The 27,336-nt window shown below is 38.8% G+C and overlaps 1 protein-coding gene across 3 annotated transcripts in view; it reads left to right on the plus strand.

Annotated features, from left to right (window-relative positions):
- The window catches only part of MOB3B (MOB kinase activator 3B), a 96,666-nt gene that overhangs the window by 31,669 nt on the left and 37,661 nt on the right, over positions 1-27,336 (plus strand). For all 3 annotated transcript variants that reach the window (XM_058169472.1, XM_058169469.1, XM_058169471.1), the window contains exon 2: positions 18,436-19,006. In XM_058169472.1, coding sequence (XP_058025455.1) covers positions 18,589-19,006 — 418 coding nt within the window. In that variant the 5' untranslated portion in view covers positions 18,436-18,588. The remainder of the gene's footprint in view (positions 1-18,435; positions 19,007-27,336) is intronic.

Raw genomic sequence — 27,336 nt, forward strand, 5'->3', positions numbered from 1 at the left:
GTGATTCCCCTTCCCTTCTTTTTATAAAATAATTTGTTCTGTGGCAGTATAGTGATTTTCACCTTGGTTTTGGAATATTGCATAGGAGGACATTTTGCTGATAGAATTGTTCAGCTTTTCCTAGGTTCTGACCTGGCATGGATAAGTTCTGAAGTGATAATTGGGACAATCCACTGTAATGATCTGGGAGTCATTTCATCCCGTAGACTATGATAGAGTGCTGCTTAAAGTGAGTTGTGATCGACTCATTCCCCTTCTAACTCATTCATGCAGTGATGAGGTGTCTGAATAGCAGGATCATCTGAGTAGTTAATGACTCATTGGAAGAAGGAATTGTACTACATGCCTCAAAGGAGATAGTGATGCAGTCATTTCTCAAGAGACCGTCTCTGGATACAGTAATCTTATATAACTGTTGTTCTGTGTCTACCCCTTGTTGAAACGGTGTCTGTCTTCAGTTACAAGATGCTACATAGGAGGGGGATTATCTGTGCTGTGCTGCTTCCATCAAGGTTCACAGCTGGGTACTGGTTGAATAGACTATAGAAATAACAGGAGGAGCAGCAGGAGGAAGAGCTGCAGCCAAGACAGCAGTCAGATAAAAGAAAATTGGGTCAGAGGCAGAAATGTAATTTGAGAAAGTGTCCCTGGCTTGACCCTCCCTATTTCTCTTCAAGATAAAGGGAGATGTGCATTCAACCTTGCAAGATTCTGTTACTGTAACTGTACAGTTCTACAGAGGAATAATTGAGTTTGTCATTTGTACTTCTGTAATTCCTTAGTTTGGTACAGCAGCCAAGCAGAACAGATACAGACTTCAACAAATAGTTAAGACTGCAGAAAAAAAAAAACAATTGCAACCAGCCTGCGTGGGTCAGAAAGAGGGCTGGAAAAAAAAGATAAAGACCCCTCACATCCTGGACATAAACTGTTTCAGCTGCTCCCCTCAGGCGTTGCTATAGGGCATTGCATGCCAAAACATCTAGACATAGGGACAGTTTTTTCCTCTTGTGCCATCACTCTGCTAAACCACAGTACTATTATCTAAGGATATTTACCCACATAGTATGGCTGTATAATTTTTCTTCTCCTTATCTTTTCTACTACCTTCTCCTATTAGTATCTTATGATTAAATTACTTTGTTGTTTATATGTACAATGAGAGCAGGGGTGAAATTTACTTACCTTCCCTACCAGTTCGCCAATGTGTGCATGCCGTGTGCACGCTCACCCACGCCGTAGTCTTCTGCACATGCACAGAGGCTTAAAATGTCACAAAAAGCAACATCATGATGTCCGTGCAAGTGGGTGGAGCCTCCTGCAGCTGCCACTACCTGTTCGCCTGAGCCGGATAGAACTGGTTGGATTTCACCCCTGAGTGAGAGATTCTGCACTGGAGACAAATTCCTTGGGTGTCCAATCACTTTTGGCCAATAAAGTATTTTATTCTATTCTATATTCTATTCCATTCCATTCTGTATTATTAGCATTCATGACTTTGGTTTCCTAGTCTGGTCTACTTGAAGGGCTGACAACATCCTTCATCAGGAGTTGGATTGGATTCAGGAAAAGGAGTTTTCTGGGTTACTTGAGAAGACTGGGAATAAGAGAAACTGTTTTGCAGTCTTAAATGTTGAAATTGATGGGGGATGAAAGGACTTGTCCTTGGGTCATTTCTGGTGCAGTGTTGGATGGTTTAGCTCTCTCTCTTACCATTTAGCATCTACTTGAAACCATTGTCAGAAGTCATCCATGGGCTCCAAATAAAACATCATCAATATGTTGATGATACCCAGTAGAACATTTCAGCTGTTCCTTCTGCCAGGCAGAATTGGGATGTTTTGGAAGTCTTGATCCAGTATGGAGGCTGTTTTGGCTCGGATAGGATGTAAGAGAGTGAGATTGAACCCTAACAAGACAGAGTTGCTGATTATCTAGAAACAATTTCATTTTAAATTCGGGATGGGGTTTTATGTCTACTAAAAAAGTAGGTCCACAATTTGAGAGCTATTTATTCACTGTTACTGTTGGATGCCTAGGGGGAATCCTTGGGTGATATACCAGCTGTAGCTCTATCTGGAGTGGGATAGTGATTGACACCATTTTCACCACTCAAATGATGAAAACACAGTTTTGCACCTCTATAACTGTCTGGCTTGGTTCTGCAACCCAACAAGAAAGACACAGACTTAAGAGGATAATTAGAACTGCAGAAAAAATAATTGCTACCAACCTGCCTTCCATATCGACCATGGTATCTTGCTGCGGCGGTTGGAGGGCTTGGGGGTGGGAGGCACCGTTTTACAGTGGTTCTCCTCCTACCTCTCCAACCGCTCGCAGACGGTGTTGACAGGGGGGCAGAAATCGACCCCTAGGCAACTCACTTGTGGGGTGCCGCAGGGGTCGATTCTCTCACCCCTCTTGTTCAACATCTATATGAAGCCGCTGGGAGAGATCATCCGTGGTTTCGGGGTGAGCTGTCAGCTGTATGCTGACAACACTCAATTGTACATCTCCACCCTGAACCACCCCAACGAAGCCGTCGATGTGATGACTCAGTGTCTTGAGGCCGTTTGGATCTGGATGGGGACGAACAGGCTCCGACTCAACCCATCCAAGACGGAGTGGCTGTGGATGCCGGCGTCCCGGCACAGTCAGCTTACTCCATCGCTGACTGTGGGGGGCGAATCGTTAGCCCCCAGGGAATCGGTGCGCAATTTAGGCGTTCTCCTGGATGCATGGCTGTCTTTAGAAGACCATTGACAGCCATCGCCAGGGGAGCTTTTCATCAGGTTCGCCTGATTCGCCAATTGCGCCCTTTCCTGGACCGGGACACGTTATGCACGGTCACTCATGCCCTCGTCACTTCCCGTCTGGATTACTGCAATGCTCTTTACATGGGGCTCCCCTTGAGGAGCACCCGGAGGCTCCAACTGGTGCAGAATGCGGCCGCATGGGGGATCGAGGGAGCTCCTCGTAGCTCCCATGTAACACCTCTCCTGCGTAGACTGCATTGGTTGCCGGTGGTCTTCCGGGTGCGCTTCAAGGTATTGGTTATCACCTTTAAAGCGCTCCATGGCATTGGACCGGGATATTTACAGGACGGCCTGCTGCTGACAGTTATCCGATACGTCCAGTGCGCGCCCACAGGGAGGGTCTTCTTAGGGTGCCGTCGGCTAGTCAATGTCGGCTGGCGACCCCCAGGGGAAGGGCGTTCTCTGTGGGGGCCCTGGCTCTATGGAATGAGCTGCTGGTGGGATTCCATCTCCTCCCTGATCTCCAGACCTTTAAGCGCGAGCTCAAGACTTTCTTTTTTCACCAAGCGGGGCTGGCCTGATTGATTTTAGTACGGGGATTTTAGTGGGTTTTTATAGGGTTTTACCTAGGTTTTAATTCTGATAAATTTTAGCTAATATTTTAATGTTACAGCGATTGAATCAGTTTTTTAAATTTGATGGTGTATTTTAAATTTTGGGGGATTTTTGTCGTTTTATTGGCTGTAGACCGCCCTGAGTCTTCGGAGAAGGGTGGTATAAAAATATGAATAAATAAATAATAAATAAATACTGCACGAATCAAGAAGAGGGCTGTGAAAATATTTACAGATCCCTCACATCCTGGACATAAACTGTTTCAACTCCTATCCTCAAAACGACGCTATAGAGCATTGCACACCAGAACAACTAGACACAAGAACAGTTTTTCCCGAAGGCCATCACTCTGCTAAACAAATAATTCCCTCAACAATGTCAAACTATTTACTAAATCTACACTAGTATTAATCTTCTCATCGTTTTCATCACCAATCTCTTTCCACTTACGACTGTATGACTAACTTTTTGTTGCTATCATTAAGGGCTAAATTGCAATTTATGACCATCATTTGTGTTGTAAATGTTGTACCTTTGATGAAGGTATTTTTTTTCTTTTTCTTTTCTTTTATGTACACTGAGAGCTTATGCACCAAAACAAATTCCTTGTGTGTCCAATCACACTTGGCCAATAAAATTCTATTCTATTCTATTCTATTCTATTCTATTCTATTCTATTCTATTCTATTCTATTCTATTCTATTCTACTTACATTAGAAAGTACTTGGAATAATTTGGGGCAGAATGCAGAGGTCCACAAGCTGACATATGAGAGCTACTATATCCCCATCACACTGGCATTGCATTGCAGCATTGAATTCCCATAAGCTTCTGAGCACAATTCAAAATGCTGGTTTTAACTTTTGAAACCCTATCTCCATGATCATTAAGTGCAGCTAGAATTGACCCATCTGGCATGGTCATTTGAAGCTTAGGTTGCCCTATATTTTTGAGATTAAGGGAACAGGGAAGGTTTTTTTTTTCCTGTGATAGCCCCCAGTGTTTCATGTTGCATCTATCTTGGCATCTTTCAGAAGGGTGTTGAAGGTGAAATTAGAATTATGATGCAACTATACTTTTATAATTTTAGACAATGCTGAACTAGTTTTATTGTATCAGTTTTATTTACTGTATTGTAAATTGCTGGGAGTTGATTACAGCCAGAGTTACTTACTTAATAAGATTTGTATGCCACTCAGTTGCAAAAGCCTTAGCAGCTTACACCAGGCAACAAAAAGCATTAAAATGTAATCTTAAGAATTAACAACACCATCTGTTGGAGGTAGGTCAATCCTAATTGTCCCTATGCATTTTCCTGAAGACCCATGGATTTAAGGCTGTTTTGAATCTCAACAAGATAGGGTTGGTCCAGATTCCAGATTCTGAAAAACAAGCTGTTCCACAGAAAGGGCCATCAGTGACAAAATGTGTGTATGTGATTCCTTAGATGGTGTATTGTTGATGATGGGAGCCTTAACAAGTCTTGTATCCACCCATAGGAGATGATCTTGAAAATATCCAGACACTTAAGTATCTAGGACTTGAAAAAGGCTAGAATGAAAGGCTATAGAAAATAGAAAAAATAGGAAAAAAAGGCTAGCAAGAATAAGCAAAACATATTCATTGACGTGTGAGTATGTGCCAGATTTTATCACATGTGGTGGGAATGCCCAAAAGCTACAAAATTCTGGCACCAGATAAAACAATGGCTGGAAGAGATATTAACGCAAAATATAGAATTAAAACCAGAATTCTTTGTACTGGGCATCATAAAGGGTAAGTATAACAAGGGTACAATTTATCTAATGTTACATATTCTAACACCAGCAAGATTGGCTTTTGCACAAAAATGGAAAAATAAAGAGATCCCCATAGAAGAAGTATTAGCTTAAATATTAACTTGTGCGGAAATGGACAGGTTGACTTTGGAACTTAAAGATAAGAACAAATCAGAGTATTATGAAACCTGGAACAGATTTTATTATTGGCTGGATAGGAGGAGGAATGCTGGGATAAATGATTACTGACGAGTTGAATATTTAGAAGTTTTTTATGTTAGTTTTCTGTGATAGATAGGAATGAACTTGGTATTGATGTAACCTGCACAGATGAAAGAATCTACATGTTTGAAATGGGATAAATAGTGTAAACTTGTATAGAGATAAGGAATTGTATTGTTTGCAACTTGATGAAAATGTTTAAACTGGAGACATGACACCATGTGCAATGTTTTTTAATTTGTATTATTAATAAAACACTTTTTTAAAAAAGAAAAAGGCAACTAGTACCTTGACCTTCACCCAAAAGCTGATTGGCAGCCAACACAGCTTCCATAGCACTGGTATCCTATGGACAAATCTAGATATGCCCATAACTGCCTGGACTGCTTCATGCTTCCCCAGCTGAAGTTTTCAGATGATCTTTAAAGAGACCCCCAAGTAGAGCAAACAGCAATAGATCAAGACAATGTGAAGACCAAAATATCATAAAGGTAGAGGTGGTTTTCAGTGGAAACCAGCACAGATTTAGTCAAGTGAGTCACTGATTCAATAACATTTACATTTCCCTACTCACCATGGGCCCATAATATTGTAAATGGCCATATTCAGACTGTTGCATCTACCGGTATAGCCTGTTAAGACTCCTGTTTGGTTCTATTCCTAACCATCTCTTTGTTCTTTGGTGTTCATCACCTGAGATGGAATGACGATAAATATGAAGGAACATCTAGCTTTATCATTGTGTACATTTTCAGTTTGAAGGCTATTGATGTAGGATCCCTTGGTCATGCAATTTCTTTTACACCAAGTTAACATTTGAATCAAATGAGAGAAATGCAGTGGTTGTGTTGACACAGGCATAAGGTGACTTCAGCTTCTGGAATTAAAAAAAAAAAGCTTTCATTATTTTTCCATGAATACTACAAAATCCTCTAGTTAGTAGATTTGGCCGGCTGTCCTTTTGACAGAATATTTCTTTTGCATTACTTTGTAAATGTTTTGTTTCAATTCAGCTTTGAATTATTCTGTCAAATCTTTCAATTCTGCGGTATAAAACCAGGTGTGCTTGGGCACCTGAATATGCTTGACTCATCTTGAAGTAAAGACATTATTTCAAATAGCTAACATGTTGCTACAAGGTGTATGCTCTTCCATCTGCGTATACTACTGAATTACAGAAAGACAATGCGTATAGTGTATGACATATTCTTCAGCTGCTTTGCTAACACTGATCCATAAATGAACTGTCCAAAATATTAGTGCGTCATGCTTACTCAGTCCCTTTAGTTTTATCTCGTCACAGTCCTTGGCTCTGGAAGGGGACTACCATTCCTTTCTTATCTCATCTTTTTTCAACTTTTTAGTCTAGACAACTAGTAGAAAAAAAGAAATTACTTGCACCAGTAGTCTAGTATCTAAGCAAGATTTTTCTTTTGCTGAATTAAAGTCCAACGAATTAGGAATCTGGAGAAGGTTGCTTATTTTCCTTAGTATTAAAGGATAATTAATGAATAAATGTGTTGGGTATTCATACACTCAACAAAAAAAAGAACCCCCCAAATAGATTAACATTTTAAGGTTTTTCCTGACCAACTTATCATCTAAATTTGATCTCTGATTCAGTTTCTGGTTACTGGGAAATTATCAATTATAAGCATGCTCTTACACACGGAATTTGAATTATGTTCCATGGAATGATTGTAAAATCATCATTGATGGAATGTGTCTTGATTTTCAGTCAGGAATGTTTAACATAGGAATCTAAGAAGAGCAATACTGAATCATTGCAAGGACATGTAAAGCCCAATATTCTATTCCTAAGGACTAATTAATTCTTAATTAAGTGACTGTAAGAAGACCACAAGCTTCTATTTACACTCCCTAGTTTGTTGGCTCTGATCCTGGAAGTAACATATAGCTGTTGTGAAAGCTTATTGTTCATTCGTTTCAATCCATTTTTTTAACTGAGTAGTATGGTCTGCCCTGCTACGATTATTAGGGTTTCATACGCATGCATCCATCACAGTTATTTAGCTGAATGCTAGCTATTGTTCTTTTTTAAAGTATAATATAAAGCAGAGTTGTCCCATCTTTGCAACTTTAAGGCATGACTGGCTGGAGAATTACGGGAATTTTAAGTTCATAAGTCTTAATTGCCAAGGTTGGATAATCCTAATGTAAAAGTTGGTTTGAAATCATGATTAGAGAAATAGAACCTGACCTTCAGACATTCCGTCGCGAACTGAAGACACATCTTTTTATTCGCGCGGGGCTGGCTTAAATTGATTTTAACAAATTTTTAAATTCTTAGAAATTAATTTTAAATGGGTTTTTTTAGCTTATTATATATTTTACTTCTCAGGACAATTTTAAAATAAGTTTTTTAACTGCATTTTAAATTTGTATATTGTACCGTCTGTTTTATTCTTGCCTGTACACCGCCCTGAGTCCTTCGGGAGAAGGGCGGTATAGAAATCAAATCAATAAATAAATAAATAATAAATAAATAGGATTTAATTTGTGTTTACTAAGCAGCTTGTTTTAGATATAATGCTGATCTTATCTAGTACTAAAAATAAATGAACTACCATATGGAGTTTTAGAGGGAGAGAGATGTGATGCGTATGGATAAAACAAATGCCCCCGTAGGTTATTACTAAAATTATACATCTTAGTATTTAATTTAGATGATATAATTTCTTTGTGTATCAAAGAACCTTTCTCAGTCATACAATGAATGTCTTCTGGGAAAAAGCATATAGAAAGGATCTTCATAATTACCGTATATACTCGAGTATAAGCCGAGTTTTTCAGCACGTTTTTTGTGCTGAAAAACGTCCCCTCGGCTTATACTCGGGTCTATACGGCTTATACTCGAGTTTTTTTTTTTTTAAGCCCCTCGGCTTATACTCGAGTATATACGGCTTATACTCGAGTTTTGTTTTTTTTTGTTTTTTTCACATTTTACCGGACGGCGCGGGGAAGCCCTGCCGGTGCAGTGAGAGGGCGGGGTGGGGGAGCCGCCAGCCTTCTCAGCTGAGGGAGGGAGGGTTTCCCCAACCGGTAGGTGCCTCATTTCCCACCCTCGGCTTATACTCGAGTCCCCAGTTTACGCCAGTTTTTGGGGTAAAATTGGGGACCTCGGCTTATACTCGGATCGGCTTATATTCGAGTATATACGGTAACTGATCAAAACTTCAAGGAAAACATAGATGCATATTTTGTTGCAAATCCAATTTGTTAATTCATACATATACATATATGTTAAAGCTATACTGTGCATGCATTAAGATTATATATATATATAATTGTGCATAAATTCATGCATAATATTGCCTGAATTCCTTTCCACTTTCATATTTAGTCATATTTATTCTTTTCTGTAAATAAATGAGGTAGTCATATGACTTTTAAAGACAAAAGAATTGTGTCTGAGTGGTTAAAAAGTACTTCAAAACTTTTCCCATCATTAATTGTCTTGTCCTTTACTTTGTGTTTTTTTCTATTTCTTTGCTTCCTTTATTACCATGAAAAAAAGTCAAATTTGGTGTCAAAGGTTAGGAAGAACTTCAAAATGTTTCTAGTTCTTCTTAAAGGCCAGGACGATTCATGAAGCAGCAGACAATTGCTGTACAATCACCCATCTTGTAAACTCTGTCTCTGGATCATGTGAGTGTTGAGATATGATAGCTTTCTGGAAACCAAGCCCAGAAGATATGAGCACTATTTTATCCACCCCTTACTTAAAAAACAAATATGGAGAAACTGATGTTATGTTCTGACAGAGGGACAATCCGACAAGAGAATCTTTTTGTGATCAACCTCGTGTTTAAATAATCTTTGTTCTTTCCCTGTGATTGTGACCAAGTCAGATGGTCTCCTGCGTGAGCAGGGGGTTGAACTAGATGACCTCCAAAGTCCCTTCCAACTCTTTTACTGTTACTGATATCTTATATACAGTACATATAAAGAGCAACAAAGATGATTGGGGGACTGGAGATTAAAACATATGAAGAACGGTTGCAGAAATTGGATATGTCTAGATCAGAGGTGGGTTTCAGCAGGTTCTGGCCAGTTCTGGAGAACTGGTAATGAAAATTTTGAGTAGTTAGGAGAACCCATAGTAAAAATTCTGACCGCCCCCGCCCCCATCTATTCTCTGCCTCCCAAGTCCCAGCTGATTGGGATTTTGCAGTAACCTTCCCCTGGATTGGGGTGGGAATGGAGATTTTACAGTATCCTTCCCCTGCCACGCCCACCAAGCCACGCCCACAGAACCTGTAGTAAAAAATTTTTGAAACCCACCACTGGTCTAGATGAAATGAAATAAATGAAGGACTAGGGGTGACATGATAGCTGTGTTCCAATATTTAAGGGGCTGCCACAAAGAAGAAGAGGTCAACCTATTCTCCAAAGTACCAGAACAAGAAGCAATAGATGGAAACTAATCAAGAAAAGAACCAACCTAGAATTAAGGAGAAATTCTCTCCATACCACACAGATGAAATACAAGGCAAACACTATGATAATTCCTTCCAACTTAACCAGTCTTTGAAAGTGTTGGCTGTGTCTTAACGTGTTACAAAATAGAAGTGTTGTGAAATTCCTTGTCTTGCTCTGTAAGGAATTTATAGTCAAAAGGTAGAACTCATAATTAGGACTATTCTACAGGCATTGGCAACGGTGATATCAGTTACTGTTTTTGTGATGACAACTTTGTTCCTGCAAAAATGGGAACACTGAGTTCTTTCATAAAGAAACACTGACTGTGCTGCTTCGCTTTAATATGACAAATATGGATGGTTCTGAGAAACACTAAAATAAACTGTTGTTGACAGCTAGATTCTAACTGATTTATGAGGTTGACGCTGGTTCTGAATGGACAATAAGAAGAAAGTACCCATCTGCCCCCAGAGTTTAAAGAAGAAACTTTATTTCTCCCTTTCCCCTTTAATTACCTCTTTATTTTATTGGTTTACCCTTAGAGAGACCACCTGCTCTTTATTTAAACATATGTCTAACTGAAATGGTTAATGGCTGGAAAGTAGTAATTCTTCCAAGGTTATGTCTAAACTACTGCTATAGAAAGGGAAGCTCAAAACCTAATTTAAGAATTACTGGCTCCTTACAGGCAACACTATATTTGTGGTCCAAGAGCTGAGATTATCATTTGTAACATAACAGTTCCTCAGTTTGAATCTCACTTAATTCCATAAATTAGTTCGGTTCATTTAGGTGTGGTTAACTCAATGTTAGCCTGTTAATTACAGTATTTATTAGGATTCTTTTATAGTAGCCTTCTCCAAGTCTAGTCCCAACAGATTGCTTTGGCTATTAATTCCATTAATCCTAGCCAGTATGGATTACCAACATAGAAATAGTAGTCCAAGGCACCAGGAATAATAGGTGGGAAAGGTTCACAATACCCATACAAGACATCAGAGTATTTTCAGATACGATGTATAACTATGAATACAGGTAGTCATCAACTTATGACCACAATTGAGCTCAAAAATTCTGTTGCTAAGCGAGACAATGGTTAAATGAATTTTGCCCCATTTTATGACCTTTCTTTCTTCATCGTTAAGTGAATCACTGCAGTTAAGTTAGTAACGCAGTTGTTAAGTGAATCTGCTTCCCCACTGACTTTGCTTGTCAGAAGGTCACAAAAGGTGACCACACGATCCCGGGACTCTGCAACCATCATAAATATGAATCAGTTGCCAAGCATTTGGATTTTGATGACATGACCAGGAGGATGTCACAACGGTGGTGAGTTTTAAAATTGGTCATAAGTCACATTTTTCAGTGCCGTTGCAACTTTGAATGGTCACTAAATGAATTGTTGTAAGTTTTGAACTACCTGTACTGTTTCTTATATTATTTGGAATAGGGAACATTTTGGCAGAGTTCATGAAAACATTAAACATTTGCTTCTCAGCTATATAAGAGCCGTGATGCTCAGTGGTTAGAATGCACTATTGCAGGCTAATTCTAACTGACTGCCAGCAGTTCGATTCTCACCGGCGTAAAGTTGACTCAGCTTTCCATCCTTCCGAGATTGGCAAAATGAGGACCCAAATTGTTGGGGGCAATATTCTGACTCTGTAAACCACTTAAACAATGCTGTAAAGCATTGTGAAGTGGTATATAAATCTAAGTCCTTTTGCTATAATACCCAAACAACACAATATATCTAGCACCACCTCACAGGTCCCATCTTTAGAAAGAGAGTTTCTGTTTCAGAAGGGATGCTTATATTCTTATTATTTTTCTTGTGCAGCAGGGTTCAAAGCATTTTAATGTCACACTACCTACTGTAAATTGCTCCTTACTTAGCTTTGTTTATCAGAAGCAGAAATTGTCAAAATTTTGACACAGATTTGCATATAATACTGGGTTTGTAAAATATCGGATGCTGCAAGAAACTATATAAAAAATGCAGTTTGTAGGCAGGTTAGTGGCAGCCAAATCTGATGCTGTCTGTTAAATCTTTGTTGTGGGAAGTGGATATATTTAGATTATTCTCCCTTTGTAATACTAGGTTACTTCAACAAAATGACAAGTCTTTACACCATTCAATTGTAGGGTAGGGAACAGAAGTGGTATTTGGAGAATTTCATTGAGGAAGGGATGTTGAGTGAAATGTAATGGAACTCAGATTCTAACATGAATTTATTTTTACATGTTTTTCTTATATTTTTGTCCTTCATGACAACGTTCTTTTGAAGTTACAGGTATGGAATCCATCAAGACCATTTGAAAAAGAAGTTCTGATTTTAGAATATGGTCATGTAGCAAAGTTAATCTTTGTTAGTACAGAAGATTAACCAACAATGCCAATTCTGACACCGCCAGTCTCTCAAAATAACCAAGTCAAGCCGGCAAGAAATATATTTTAAGATATCCTTCAAGGGAGTCGGCATGTTAGTCTGGACTTTAGTTTTGTTGCTTCTAGCTCCTGGTCTCCTTCCCATTGCAGCAGGCCTATGACAAATCTCACCATGGCAAAGTCACTGCAGGACAACTCGCTACAAAAAAAAATGTTACATTAATATCCAAAAAAAAAAAAAAAAGTGAAATGGAATCATTAAATAAAAGATGCCAAAGGAGAGGGACAAAATGAAATGTAAATGACAAAAATTAAAATAATTCTTTAATTATTTTAAATAATTAAATTGAATTGTTCCTGCAGTGAGTTGGATGTGGTGAGTTGACCATGGCAAGTTGGCTGTGGCCAATTGTCCTATTCCACATTGCAACTATTTTACATGTCTCAGTGCTCCAAAGCCATGTTGGCTTCATCTTGCACGTTGTGCTCTCTCTCCCTCCCTCTTCATCAGGGGTGGAAAGAGGGAAGTTGTTAGGAGAAAAAAGGAAGGTACTAGGTAGTAGGTAAGGTGGCTCAGTGACTCACATGCTGAGCTTGTTGATCGAAAGGTAGGCAGTTCAGCGGTTCGAATCCCTAGTGCCGCGTAACGGGGTGAGCTCCCGTTACTTGTCCCAGCTTCTGCCAACCTAGCAGTTCAAAAGCACCTAAAAAATGCAAGTAGAAAAATAGGGACCACCTTTGGTAGGAAGGTAACAGCGTTCCGAGCGCCTTTGCCATTTAGTCATGCCGGCCACATGACTACGGAGACGTCTTCGGACAGCGCTGGGTCTTCGGCTTTGAAACGGAGATGAGCACTGCCTCCTAGAGTCAGGAATGACTAGCACCTATGTGCGAGGGGAACCTTTACCTTTTTAGTTAGCAGGTAAATTGAGAAGCTTGTTTCACTTACAGACAGCAATATATGCTTTCTATTAGTGGCAAGCTGACACTTTTATGTAAGCCATTTATAAGTCATCTTTGGAAGATGAATGGTATATAAGTTTAATAAATAAATAAAGTATTTATGGTAGGCTTAATTTTGAGACCATTAGGTCCAATGTTAGTAAAAGGATCCCAAAAATGAGTTTGTTGGTTTAGCTGTGATTAGAATTTAAAAGTGTGGGATGTAGGCATGTTTTTGACACACTTTATTTGCTTACCATACCTCTGCAGGTCTCAACTCTGTCACAATATTTAAAAAAGAAAAATATGTAACTGTAGAAACAATAAATTGAAAGCAAACACACATCTTTTAAAAGAATAAATGAAAACTGCTTCCTTATAATAAAAATACCTAAGCATTAAGATAAACAATTTAGAAATCCTTATGGGACCGGGAAACTGATATATACACATCCGCTGAAATACCTGCAGACTGACCTTTTTGAGTTAATCCCAGATATTACAGGAATATGATAAAGCGCACTCTAATGGTATGTTTTATCTAACATCCTGGTCAAAACATTTCAGCTACTGTGTTTAATGTTGACGTTGATTTGAAAAATCGTTTAAAATATTTCTTGTGTTTTCTTTTCATGCAGCAGCTGCTTTCTATTTAGAAAGTGTAGATAAAGGGCTCCATGTGTGAGATGCCCGAAGTTGCCTGTTCACATTTCTATTGGAAATTACCCAGTCTTTCATCAAAATCAAGGATTCATTGGAGCATATTACAACATGTGAAAACAGATACACAGGAAATCATTATATTTACCTCAGCTTCCCATATTTCACTTTCATTTTATTGAACACGGACTACACGTTTTATAAAGCAGGAAACTACTTTTTAATGAATCCCATTCTTTTTCTTAAACTTGAATTTAAAATGGATTGCCAATCAATTGTTGAATTTCTCATTTGTTAATCCCTTTATAGGAATTAAGGCAAATATTGCCAAAGAAAAAAAATTATAGGTATGGTGAATATTTGCTAGGCGTGAGCATGCTAATATTGAATTATATTTCCCTTGGAGTTCACGTCTTCTTTTTCCTAAACTTTACATTATTATGAGTATTTATATTACATTTAATATATTCTGAGCACCTTTCTTCCTATTGTTGAGATATGCTATTTATTTTATTTATTTAGTGTATATCATATCATATATGGACTTGCAATATATGTTAACTAGATTGGCTTATACAATTCCACAAACATGTGTTGTCAAAATAGTTGGTTTTCTCCTGTTGGTGGAAGGAGGTGCCAGCTTGTACAAGCACTTTTTGAAATAATGACACAGATTGTTTCACAGTTCCCACAGCTTCATGTAACTGTGACACTTGTGGCCTTAGAGTATTCAATCCAGACACAAGGGAGGTTGTCTAATTGTTAATAAGTATGAAAGAAAAGGTCAAGTGCTAATATAGCAGCGTATGTAGAACTCTAAATAATTGTAACAGTCAGAAGTGCACAATGGGTAGGCTTTTTTTCCCTCTTTTTGGGAGGATGAGGTAATGTTAGTATCTTTTCCTTCCCTCACAGATGTTTTTATTTGGTTAATGTTCATCTGATCGCATGAAAAATATGTAAAAAGCTCTATCTGGATGCATGCAGTATCATAATAAAAACCACATGGTTTCATTTATTATTTTTTCGTACATTTAGCATATTACCAGAGTTTCTAGCCACATTATTTTTATCTTTGGAAATCCATAGGTAAAATAAAAAAGAAAGAGAGTGTAGTGAAAGTAATTGGATTCCTCCGTTGTCCCGTTCCTTCATTTTGTGGCCTATTTATTCACTTCTATTTATTAGATTTTTATTCCATCTTTATTACTTGATAAGTAACTAAAGGCGGCAAACATACCTAATTCTCCTTCCTTCTCACAACAACCCTGTGAAGGAAATTGGGCTGAAAGAGAGTGAAAGTACTAGCTTAAAGCCATTTAATCATAAGCAATTTTGGTGTTATTACTCTGCTTTGGGATGGGGGATGGGGAGGACAATGGCTCTTTTATAACATTTTGACTTCAACTCCCAGAATTCCTGAGCCAACAGGACTGACTCAGGAATTCTGGTAGTTTAAGTCCACAAGTCATAAATGGGTCATTGTTCCTCACCTCTGGTCTAAAGCAACTTCAAGGAGTCTTTATGTCAGCACCCTAGATGATCAATATTTGATGGCCACTATTCTAACAGTGGTAGAAAACGGATCTACATACATCCTTTCTCAACTGATTTTTTTTATGTCAACGTCTCGTTTCACATGAATTTAACATTCTATTAGGGATCTAATGATTAATTTTGCATTCAGGTTCTTTTAGTCTCCATAAAACTGAACACACCAGTGAGCTTCAATTGCATTGGACTTTTGAACTAATAAGTAACTTATTTTCCTGAACTTAAGACAGATTCTCCAATTTTGCTAGGATCTGTTGTTGGCATTTTGCTGCTCTCTTCCTTGGAGACTGTCTAGCCTATCTAAATAATGATATTATGATTAATAGGTGGGGAGAAACATGACAACATCTTGAGGTGAGAATCAAAATCAATAAAACTTATTACTTAATTGCTGGTATTACTGCTTGACCCCCAGGTACATACATTTCCTGCTTAACTGTGTTAGCACATACTATATATTTTCTAATGCTAAATATATATATAGGCCACTTTATGTATTAAAACAGCCCAAGAGGAAGTCTGTATGTGTAAGCTAAAGTGTATAGATCTACTTGATTGCAGGATATCTAGAATTTGGGTTGCAGTAGCATTGATTTCCTATTAAATTCTATAAATTATAGGGCACAAATTTATAGAAAATTGCAGCATCTCGGTTTATACAGAGAAAAGAGGAAGAAAAAATAGTGACATTTACAAAACAGAATTGTCTCTCTTTTTAAAAAAAAATACTATCGTATTAGAAAGAGGCTTGGAATGATCTCAGAATCCCATGAAAGTCAAATGATTTGTGTATGTGCAAGCGTACTTTTCATTCAGTTTCCTTAAATGGAAAGGGAGAGGAAAAACATACTTTTTCTCATTTACTAATTGTCATCTGCCATTTTCACAGCTCCGTCTTCAATTACCGTATATTTCTTGTGGTTGGTGAACTATGAATTTTGATGAGTCAGCTGATTTACATATCCTAAGGGACAGCAAAAAAGCGTCAGAATGATGTCTCCAGAATTATGCATTAAAAATGTGGTTGCTGTCCTGTCTTTCTGACTATCCTTCTCTTTCCAAGAGAATACAATAAGGAATATCACGCAAAGTAAACAACCAATCTATTAAAACCACAATTAACATAATATTTCAATAAACCAAAATCTATAAATTATACATAACGACAATATAAAAAACAATATATACACACAAAACTATCTTAGTGTCCTTTCCAAAACCAAACCACAGATCAGGCATAATTCGATAAATAATAATAAAGTGCCACAAGTGAAATTACTAAGCCATAGTAAGTGAACCACCAAGAATGTGATGATGTCAGCGTATTTCCTTGCATTACCACTTGTTTCTCAATCTTCATATTGAAGTGTTTCCATGCTACAGTTCAAAGGTTGCTGGGTATTTATCTTTCCCTTCTTACACTGTTCTCCAGCAGGGAAATACCCAAAGTTTCAAAACACGATTGGAAATTATTGAAGTGAACAACCATTCTTCCTCCCTTTAAAGGGGAACCGTTCTCCCTTTAAAGACCGTTCTTCCTCTCTTTAAAACAATGTTTCAATAAAGCATAAAGCGTTCCAAGTAATGCATCTACCAAAAGCAGAACTCAGAGGCAGTCACATTCCTCAAAGAACATGTTTATTGGATACATCATATCGGCACAGCTAGTGAAAACCAACTCTAAAAGATCCTGCGGTTTTCCCTTAATTAAAAGAGCAAATATTTCCCTCCCCAGATGGTCACCGGTCACACTGTCCAATGAAAGTAGCTGGGAGGCTGCTTGGTCACTCCTCTCCTCCTTCCCTTGCCATCTGTTGGGATGACCTTGGTTCCCACAAGAAAATTTTTTGTTTTATTTAGCCAGTCTATCTACTTCCTGTCTCCCTTCCGCCTTATAAAGTTTGTGGCAACTATGAGGCCGGAAAAGATGGCTTCAGCCAGGCTCGCTTCAGAGTTGACAACATAAGTGAAGACTGATTTGGATGGACCTCTTATTAAAGTTTTAGGCTATCCAATTCCAAAATGAATTGAGAAAGTTTAAACCAACAAAAAATAATGCAGGTATTCCTTGGTTTACAACCACAATTGTGCCCAAAATTTCTGTTGCTAAGTGTGACAGTTATTAAGTGAGTTTTGCCCAATTTTACAGCCTTTTTTGTCGCACTTAGGCAAATCACTTCATTTGTTAAGCGAATCATGCAGTCATTACTTCATTAACTTTGCTTGTCAGATGCTGGCTGGGAAGATTAGAAATGGTGATCACATGACCTTGGGACAGTGCAATTGTTACAAATACATGCCAATTGCCAAGCACCCGAATTTTGATCACGTGACCATGGGGTTGCTTCAACTGGTCCTACTCCTAAGTTACTTTTTTCAGGGCCTGTGTAACTTCAAACAAATGTTTGTAAATCAAGGACTACCTGTAATCATAAATAGAACAAGAACCATCAAAGAGAACAGCAAAGAGTTTGTCACCTTTCAAGAACTATTGGAGCAGCAGATGGGGTTGAAATAGATAAAGCTGTCTCTTTTCACCTTTCTTTTCATGCTTCAATGTGATAAACCACTGAGCACGGGAGTCCGTTTCCTCAAGCATTTTGCCATGTTCCTTTTTAAACTCTCCAACTTGCTCTTTCAGAAATTAAGATTAGTAGTAACTAATCTTAGTAAGTAAGTAAGTAAGTAAGTAAGTAATGTTGAATGTTTTAACTATTCTACTAACTGAAGATGGAATGGAGTAAAAATGTGTCTCTCGTGAAATTTCAAAGTGCTTACATTTGCATCAGTGGGAATGTGGGGGAAATTAAACATAGGAGTCATTTTCTTACCAACTTAGCAATAAATGGTATTATTGCTTAACAATATAAACGCCTATAAAACTGTATATTTTGATATATGCAAAGCAACTTTATTGATAAATAAAACTGCGACCTGTTTAGAACTTTACAATCATGAGTTAAGTAATAGCACTTTAACCACTTTGGCCTTCACATAAAGCAAATTCTAATGAATTGTCAGGAGTAATTTTTAGCACTGACCTGTAGCTGTTATTTTTTTCTCTTTGAATTTTTAGGAATATGACATTATCTAAGAAAACGTCAAACCAGGACACCTAGCGGACTAAGGATTTCTGTTGGAGAAATCTTTTTTTCCCTCTGGAAATACCTATATAAGAATATCATTATTCTAGTGCCTCGCTGTTGTTGGAATTTGGCAGTTGGAAGACATGTCCATTGCACTCAAGCAAGTTTTTAATAAGGACAAGACGTTCCGTCCCAAACGGAAATTTGAACCTGGGACCCAGAGGTTTGAGCTTCACAAACGAGCACAAGCCTCACTCAATTCTGGAGTGGACCTGAAGGCAGCTGTGCAGTTGCCCACTGGAGAAGATCTAAACGATTGGGTTGCTGTTCACGTAGTTGACTTTTTCAATAGGATCAACCTGATTTATGGAACTATCTGTGAGTTTTGCACAGAGAGAACCTGCCCTATGATGTCAGGTGGGCCTAAGTATGAATACAGGTGGCAGGATGATCTGAAGTACAAAAAACCTACAGCATTACCAGCACCCCAGTATATGAATCTTTTGATGGACTGGATTGAGGTGCAGATCAACAACGAGGACATATTTCCAACTTGTGTAGGTAAGTTTATCCATGTCTAAGAATTGTACCCTTTCAATAGTTTTCTCCTGGAATCTGTTGATGGTATTTTAAAAATGGAAACATTAACAATAGAAATTCCTGTACTTTTTATTAAGATTCAATTTTTGTCCATTGTATAGCATATATCAGTGATGGCAAACCTTTAAGATACCGAGTGCCCCGACTGCGGGCGTGCATGCCCAAACTGAAAGGTGCGTGTGTGCGCAGACGTGTGCATGTATGCATGCATGGACATGCGCATGGACATGTGTGGATGTGTGCATGGACATGCGTAGCAGAGACCTGAAGACCAGTTGGCCAGCAGGAGGTGGGACATCCCAACACTGGCAGCATGGCAAGAGGTAAGATCTTTTTCTTTCATGAGCTTCTGTTTGGTTGTTTGCAGGGAAACAAGCTCATGAAAGAAACACCATAGAGATCTGACCTCTGGCATGCATGCCATAGGTTTACCAGCACAGGCGCATATGAACAAATGAATTGCAAAGAGACATTGGTTTGTATTTGTTGCAGAGAAAGAGTTCCAGAGTAGTAAAAAAAAAGGGAAGTAATTAAGTCACCAGTTCTGACATCAGGACTTGGTCCTTACATTCTGTCATGTAAAATGGGTATTAAATGTATATAGTTGAATTTCAGCTGATTTCTGTTATATATTGTTCTTTGTTTCTTCAATTCAGTGACAGAGCAACCGTGGGTAGCTCAAATATAAAAACAGAATACAAATACAATAATGTAAATAAAGTATACAAGAAGGAAAATAACAAATCAGCAATCCAGAACACATCACTACATATAGAACATATCTATTAAACACCTCTAAAACCTACCCTATACTATCAGGTTGGGAGGAGCTGTGCAAATTTTGCGTGAAACTCATTCCAGAAGGCAGGCACCGTGACAGAAACATATTGTTGATTTAACATATGTTGCTTTATAATGAGACCTAAGAACAATATGGTTTTTCTACATTCTGCTATTTTGTTTAGGACCAAGTCCAATGGCAGCACAGCTGCCATTTTAAAAAGATCCAGATGGTAGGATTGTACATTTTAGAATGTTATTTATATATTATCTGTGGTGCCAGGAATTTTGTTATTACGTTCTGGCAGTAACTTTGTGGTGGTTGGTTTGCCGGCTTCCCTTTCCAGCAGTACAGGTAATCCTCAACTTATAATAGTTTGTTTAGTGACCGTTCAAAGTTACAACCTTTGCAGCATCCTCCTGATCATGTGATCAAAATTCAGATGCTTGGCAAATGATTCATATTTATGACCACTGCTGTGTCCCAAAGTCATGTGATCCCCTTTTGCAACCTTCTGACAAGCAAAGTCAATGGAGAAACCAGATTCACTTAGCAGCCGGGTTATTAACTTATCAACTGCAACATTTCACTTAACAATTGCAGCAAGAAAGGTCGTAAAACGGGGGAAAATTCATTTAAAAAATGTCTCACCTACCAACAGAAATTTTGAGCTCATCTCAATTGTAGACGTAAATTGAGGACTGCCTGTTGATTTATAGCATGCATCCTCTCTTGCTCTCCGTTTGAGAATAAAAATTAAGGAAAGAAAAACAAATCAATAGACGTATCTCTGCCAGTTACTCCTTCCTGGAATTTATACTTTTTAATCTGAGTTATTTTAACAGTTGTGGAGGATATGTCCCACATTTATTTTGTATAGTTCAAAGCAATACTCGCCTCCTTTTTTCCTCATAATACCTATCATGTGTGGTGGGTTGGACTGCAAAAGAATGACTGTCCCAAAGTCACTCAACCATGTTCTGGGCTCAAGGAAGGGGTAGATCTCTTGCTTTCCACCATACCAAACTTGCCCTAAATTTGTGTTTATTGTAGTTTTTTTTATACACAATGCAAAAGGGCCATTGTGAAGAAGCATCCTATATTTTTAAAGAGTTATTCAATTATTACCAATAAGGCATAGGATGGCTCATATGATGTCACGCATAGCCTACGGCAGTGTTGGCAAACTTTTCGGCACCGATACATGCTGGTCTTTGTGCGCATGCGCACCGGCCACCTGGTGTTCCGGTTTCTGGCACACATGCACGCACAAAAAACAATTGGCCAGTGCGCATGCACGTGCCAGGAAGATGATCTTCTGGTTTCTGGCGCACCCATATGCACTGGCCAGCTGGTCTTCACACGTGCATGCACACCAGAAACTGGAAGACCAGGTGGCCAGTGCTCATGTGCGCACTGAAAACTGGAAGAGCAGCCGCTTGGCACACACATGCACACCAAGTGGCTGCTTTTCTGGTTTCCGGCACTCCTGCTCACATGAAGACCAGCTGGTCGGCACGCCGGAACCTGGAAGAGCAACGGGCGACGGCTCGCATGCCCGGAGAAATGACTCTGCATGCCACTTCTGGCACATATTCCACAGGTTTGCCATCACGGCCCCACGGCCATGGCAAAACCTTTCTACTGATATTCTGATAGTCCACCTATTATTAGTTGGAATTCAATGATGTCTCATTCTTAATAATGTCCCACCTGTGTTGGATTGGGGAAAATCTCCCCAACCACTCAGAATATTCAAAAAGAGAGTATTTGGAGAGTACACCTCCAAAGATCTGGGCTGTCCAAAAGTATATAAGTTTTAGAGAAAGAGGAGAGATATGGACAAAACTTCTTGCTGCTCCCTGAGCTTGAGTATATCAGATATTTCATTACCCAAACTGGATAACATCATCAGTGCTAGTTTTGAGTAGGATTTGCTCTCATTTTGCTCCCTACCAGCACTGAGGATGTTACCTAGTTTGGGTAATGAAACATCTGCAAGAAAACAATGAAGCTCAAAGAGCACCAAGGACCCCCTCATTCCAAGCTTGAGTTACAAATATACTCCTGTATCAGAATAAAACTCTGATTAGATTAAGCCTAGCTCATGGCTAGGTGGCTCAGGGACTAAGACAGCTGAGCTTGTTGATCGAAAGGTCAGCAGTTCGACGGTTTGAATCCCTTGTGCTGCCGTGTAACAGGGTGAGCTCCCGCTACTAATCCCATCTTATTATTATTCACATTTCTTCTGCCAACATTTCTTCTGCCAACCTAGCAGTTTCGAAAGCACCTAAAAACTGCAAATAGAAAAAATAGGGACCACCTTTGGTGGGAAGGTAAGAGCGTTCCGTGTGCCTTTGGCGTTGAGTCATGCCAGCCACATGACCACGGAGACGTCTTCGGACAGCGCTGGCTCTTCGGCTTTGAAACGGAGATGAGCACCGTCCGCTAGAGTCAGCAACAACTAGCACGTATGTGCGAGGGGAACCTTTACCTTTACCTTTACCTCACTGGCATGTGGCAAAAAAGCATGGTGGCAATGTCAATCATTTCTTCTGTTTTTGTGATGATGGCAGTGATGGTTTTAGGAAAATACATTTGCTTCTGTGAAGACAAAGAGCAGTTCCTTGGACAGCCCACACATTATCTATCACACTGTACCTCACAGATGGTTTATATTGCTGGATTTAGGCCTCTATTAGAAGTGAGCCTTAGTTTACACTGCTGTATAAACTGCTTTATACTGCTTAAATGGCATTTCTAATGGTTATTTGCAGAATTTGTATGTTTTCTGGGTTAATCCTTGTAAATCGTCCTTTCATTTTATATGCATCCATATAGAGTATTTAGAAAAGGATTTCAAGAAATGCAATTAAGGAGGCCGTTTGTTTAAGAGCTAGTTCTTAAAGAGGAAGCACGTAGTTTCTGGAAGAACATAAATGCTTTGAGATAAGCAATTTCCCTTTCACATTTTCTCTTGTTTTCCCCTCTCAAGCAACACTGAGATTGATTGTAATACATTACTAGTAGGAACAAGAGGAATGAATGTTGTACTGGTAATTTATACTAAAACCACATTTTGGGGGAGCTGTTTTTCCAAAAGAAAACTCAAAACCTCTGTGTGTGCTAGGTTAGAAGATTTCTGTTTTGAATTCTTTGAATTCAAAGATTTGAATTTTGAGTTCTTTGGATTATATTGGAAATATTTGTGAAAAAGTGTGTGATAATCAGTAGCTGAATTGCAGCGGCAGATGTTAAATCCTCAGCCCAGTTCTTGATATTTCGAGAAAGTTTTTGAATGCCGCTATTCAGTCAAAACGTTTTCAGAATTCAAATTTGCTATAGAAATTTTTTCCAACATAGACAAGTTTGGCAATTTCAAAGTTATAGGGTAGTCGCAGGGAACTCATGGTCTTCTTTCCTACTCTAAATCAATAGCTAAAAGAATGGAGAGAAAAAAGTAGTGGGAGAAACTGCAGACAGATAAAAATGACAAGCAACTTTTGTTTCCTGTACACCCATGAATGACAATGCTACACAGATGACTTCCTGTTGGGATCAAACAGGAAGGATCCAGAAACAGTTTTGAATGATGTAGAGCAGGGATGTCAAACTCAATTTCATTGAGGGCTGCATCAGGGGTGTGATTGACCTCAGTGGGCTGGGGTGTGTGGCCAGGGTGAGCATGGCCAGCTCGACGTCGTTTTTAGCCATGACGACCTCCTGCAGCCCTCTGCCAGCAAAAACGGAGCTTGGGAGGGCCACATGTGCCCCCGAAAACTTTGTTTTTGCTGGCAGAGGCACCATGGGCCAGTTTTTTGCTGTTTCCAGGATGGTCTCGTGGACCAGATCTAAGCACCCTGTGGGCCTTGAGTTTGACACCCCTTGTGTAGATCTGGTTATCCCATTGGTCAACTCTGTTGGCCTGCTAGACCCTTCTCATGTGAGTCCCAATATTTAATCTAAGCAAAAACTAATCAAAACAATAACGTATCGTTACAGTACATCAGATTACATATATTAGATTTGAAAATAATGTGGCTATTATAATATAACAATGAAAAAGTCACTGAAGCCAAGAAGAAAATTGTCCAATGGAGTATTGTAGGCAGGAGCATGCCAACAATATTACAAACATGAAGATGCATTTAATGTAGTGGAAAAAAAATATCCAGAAAAAAATATTTTACAGAATGCTAATAGGAGAAAATAGTGATGAAGCTATCATCTGAGAGAAGCCAATTGAGGAAACGCCTTGTTTTTGCGCTTCCAACAAAATATTTTATCTGCCTAGCAAAGCGTCTAGTTTCTTTGAATGTATTGTTCATGCATCATTAATTGTGTACATCATTTTAAGCAGCCTCTTGTTCTGGTGAGAGATGTTTAAGTTAATCTCAAGCTTTTCAGAGTCGGCCACGATAAAGAAAGCTAGAATTATACGGAGGAAGGTATGTTAATAAAAGGATTAGAGCTAAAGTATAGCATTAGAAATCCTAGTTCTGATTTTTTGGTAAATTCATTAAGGCAGAGTCTCTCTGAATACTTCAAATCTCCTCCATGCTTTCTGCAGTTTGGATCAAATTGCCATTTATGAAATAAGCAACTATTATTTATGTCTCTTTATATACAATCCAAGACCAAGGCAGCTTTTTATCTCTAAAAGGATGAGATTTGGAGGGTGTTTTTCTTTTATTTAAGTTTTGCCCCTCTGGATGCTGCATCAAAGAATCTCAGTTACAGGAATCAGTGTGTGCCTCTTCACATTGTATTAGTTTAATTTGCTTTACATACTTCTTTTTGCTTACTTATTTAGGATCGGAGACCAACTTTTGAAAAAAACGTCCTTGCAAATATTAAAATGATAAAATAGTAATACCATAGTGAAAAATAAAGAGAAGTACAGGTAACCCTCAAATTACATTTACAGTTGAGCCCAAAATTGTTAAATGAGACAGTTGTTAATTGAGTTTTGCCTTTTTTATAACCTCTTTGCCACAATTGTTAAGTGAATCACGGCAGATGTTAAGTTAGTAATATGGTTGTAAAATGAATCTGGCTTCCCCATTGGCTTTACCTGTCAGAAGATCACAAAAGGTGATCACATGACCCCGGATATTGCAAAAGTCATAAATATGAGCAGAGTTGCCAAGCGTCTGAATTTTGATCATGTGATCATGGGGTTGTTGCAATGATTTTAAGTGTGAAAAATGGTCATAAGTCACTATTTGCAGTGCTGTTGCAAATTTGAACGGTCATTAAATTAATGGTTGTAAGGTGAGGACTACTGTAACTGAGTTTGAAAATAACCATTTTAATATGCTAAATAGCAGCCAGCCAATTCAGGCTGTGTTCTTTTTTTAGCCCATTGCAATGAAGCAGAACCTATTTACTTTAATAGACATTTTTACGGAAATATCACTAGTGAATATTGTATAATCTTGGACAGAATTACTTTAAATTACACAAGAGTTCAAACTAGTGTGTGTGGTGGTGGGGATCCTCAATCTAGTAAACCAGCGGTTCTCAACCTGTGGGTCGGGACCCCATTGGGGGTCGAATGACAATTTGCCAGGGGTCGCCTAAGACCATCGGAAATATGGGAAGTATACTTGCGAGTCGAAGAATCGCGCTCCAATGGTTGACTCCACAAGCCAGCTGCAGGCTCTTCAAATCGCTAGCCGAATTTGGCTTCAGGCGCAATGAATTAAAAAAGAGAGAAATCTTTGCTCTGATGTCTCCCTCTCAAGCCAGCTGCAATCATTCCCAATCGCTAGCCTAATCTGGCTTCAGGCGCGATAAACTTAATAGGGGAGGAGTCTCCGCTTTAATGCCCCTGTCCTCAAGGCAATCGCAAGCAGTTCAGATCACTAGCCAATACGGCTTCAGGCGCGATAAATTCAAAACGAAAATAATTTTATGGTTGGGATCGCCACATTGTGGGGAATTGTATTAAAGGGGTCGCCACATCGTGGGAAATTGTATTAAAGGGGTCGCAGCACTATAAAGGTTGAGAACCACTGTAGTAAACAGAACAGCCCAGCTAAATTCATTATTGAGTTGCATTGCAGTTTTGTGTTTTACTAAACCTTTTCAACTTGAATTCATGCATGTAATTGAAAAAATAAATGAATATATGCAGTCTCCAGATGATAAAATATGTGATCTGATTCCTTATGTTCTGCATTTTAAAATGTTCTACAATCTCAGCCAGAGAGTTTAAATTTCTAAAAATGTTGCATCCCAAGAGCTAGTCTGCAAATCCTTTCAGAATTAGTGCTATAGGAAGGATTATTGCCACTGCCAGTGCATTAATATGTATGCATTTTTTCTTTTATGGTAAGAGAAATGCGTGACATTTTACAGATGGAAACAGTAAATCTGATCCATGTTGGGAAGAAGAAAATGCAAAGCTGGATTCATATGTACAGATGGGATTATAGGAAGGAGAGCTAGTTGGGGCTCCCTTCCTTTGACATCAGTCAATGGAAGGGAACCTATTTTGTATAAGGTTTGTGATAAGGGTTAATCTCAAGACATCAAAATAAATACTTACTAGGAGGGGAAGAGAATGAATGAATCATAGCAGCATTATATGTTCAAGTGAAAATAATTGGGATATTTTTAAGAAACGCAGTCCCTACTCTTATTCAACAGCTAGAGAAAGCAGTGAGATATTTTTCTGTCTTATAACTTACAATTAGAGTTAAATAGAGTCACATATTAATAAGGAGAATATTTGTAACTCAGCGTTGAAATAAGACAACCTTTATTGTCACTTTTTTTTGTGAAGTCATTGGCACATATTAAAAAATGGAATTTTGATGGCTGCTCTCAAAAGAAAAATAAATATATAACCATGCACATACATATACATATGCTGTATATCAGGGGTGTTAAACTCAATTTCATTGAGGGCTGGATCAGGGTTATGTCTGACCTCGGGGGTCCAGGGTGGGCGTGGCCAGGATGGGAATGGCCAGCTTGATGTCACTTGTGTCGGGAGTGCCTGTGGTGGCCCGAGCACTCTGCCAGTGAAAACAAGCTTCTGAGCTCCGTTTTTGGCTGTGACAGCCTCCTGCAACCCTCTGCTCGGGGGATTGCATGCGGCCCTCCCGAGTTCCATTTCTGTGGCAGAAGCACTGCGGGCCGATCCTTCGCTGTTTCCAGGGCGATTCCACAGACCAGATCTAAGCACCCCATGGGCTGCATCCAGTCCTCTGCCTTGAGTTTGACACCCCTGCTGTATATATATGAAAACACACGTGCCCATCATTGCAAAGTAGTCTCAGTGTTATCACCGGCCATCTGATCAGCATGATCAATGGCAGATAGGAACCAGATGACGGATTTCTCAGTGGCAGAAGTGAGGGGGGGGAAATTCACTACTTATTGTTGCTCACACTTCTCTGAAAACCAGTTAATTTAAATAATAAGAACATAAAGAATAAATTAACTTATTTTTTCTGAAGTCAGTATGATATAAATCCGTTAGTCCTGAAGATGTGAATAA

This window comes from Ahaetulla prasina, chromosome 2 (genome assembly GCF_028640845.1).
Source record: "Ahaetulla prasina isolate Xishuangbanna chromosome 2, ASM2864084v1, whole genome shotgun sequence".
NCBI lineage: Eukaryota > Metazoa > Chordata > Lepidosauria > Squamata > Colubridae > Ahaetulla > Ahaetulla prasina.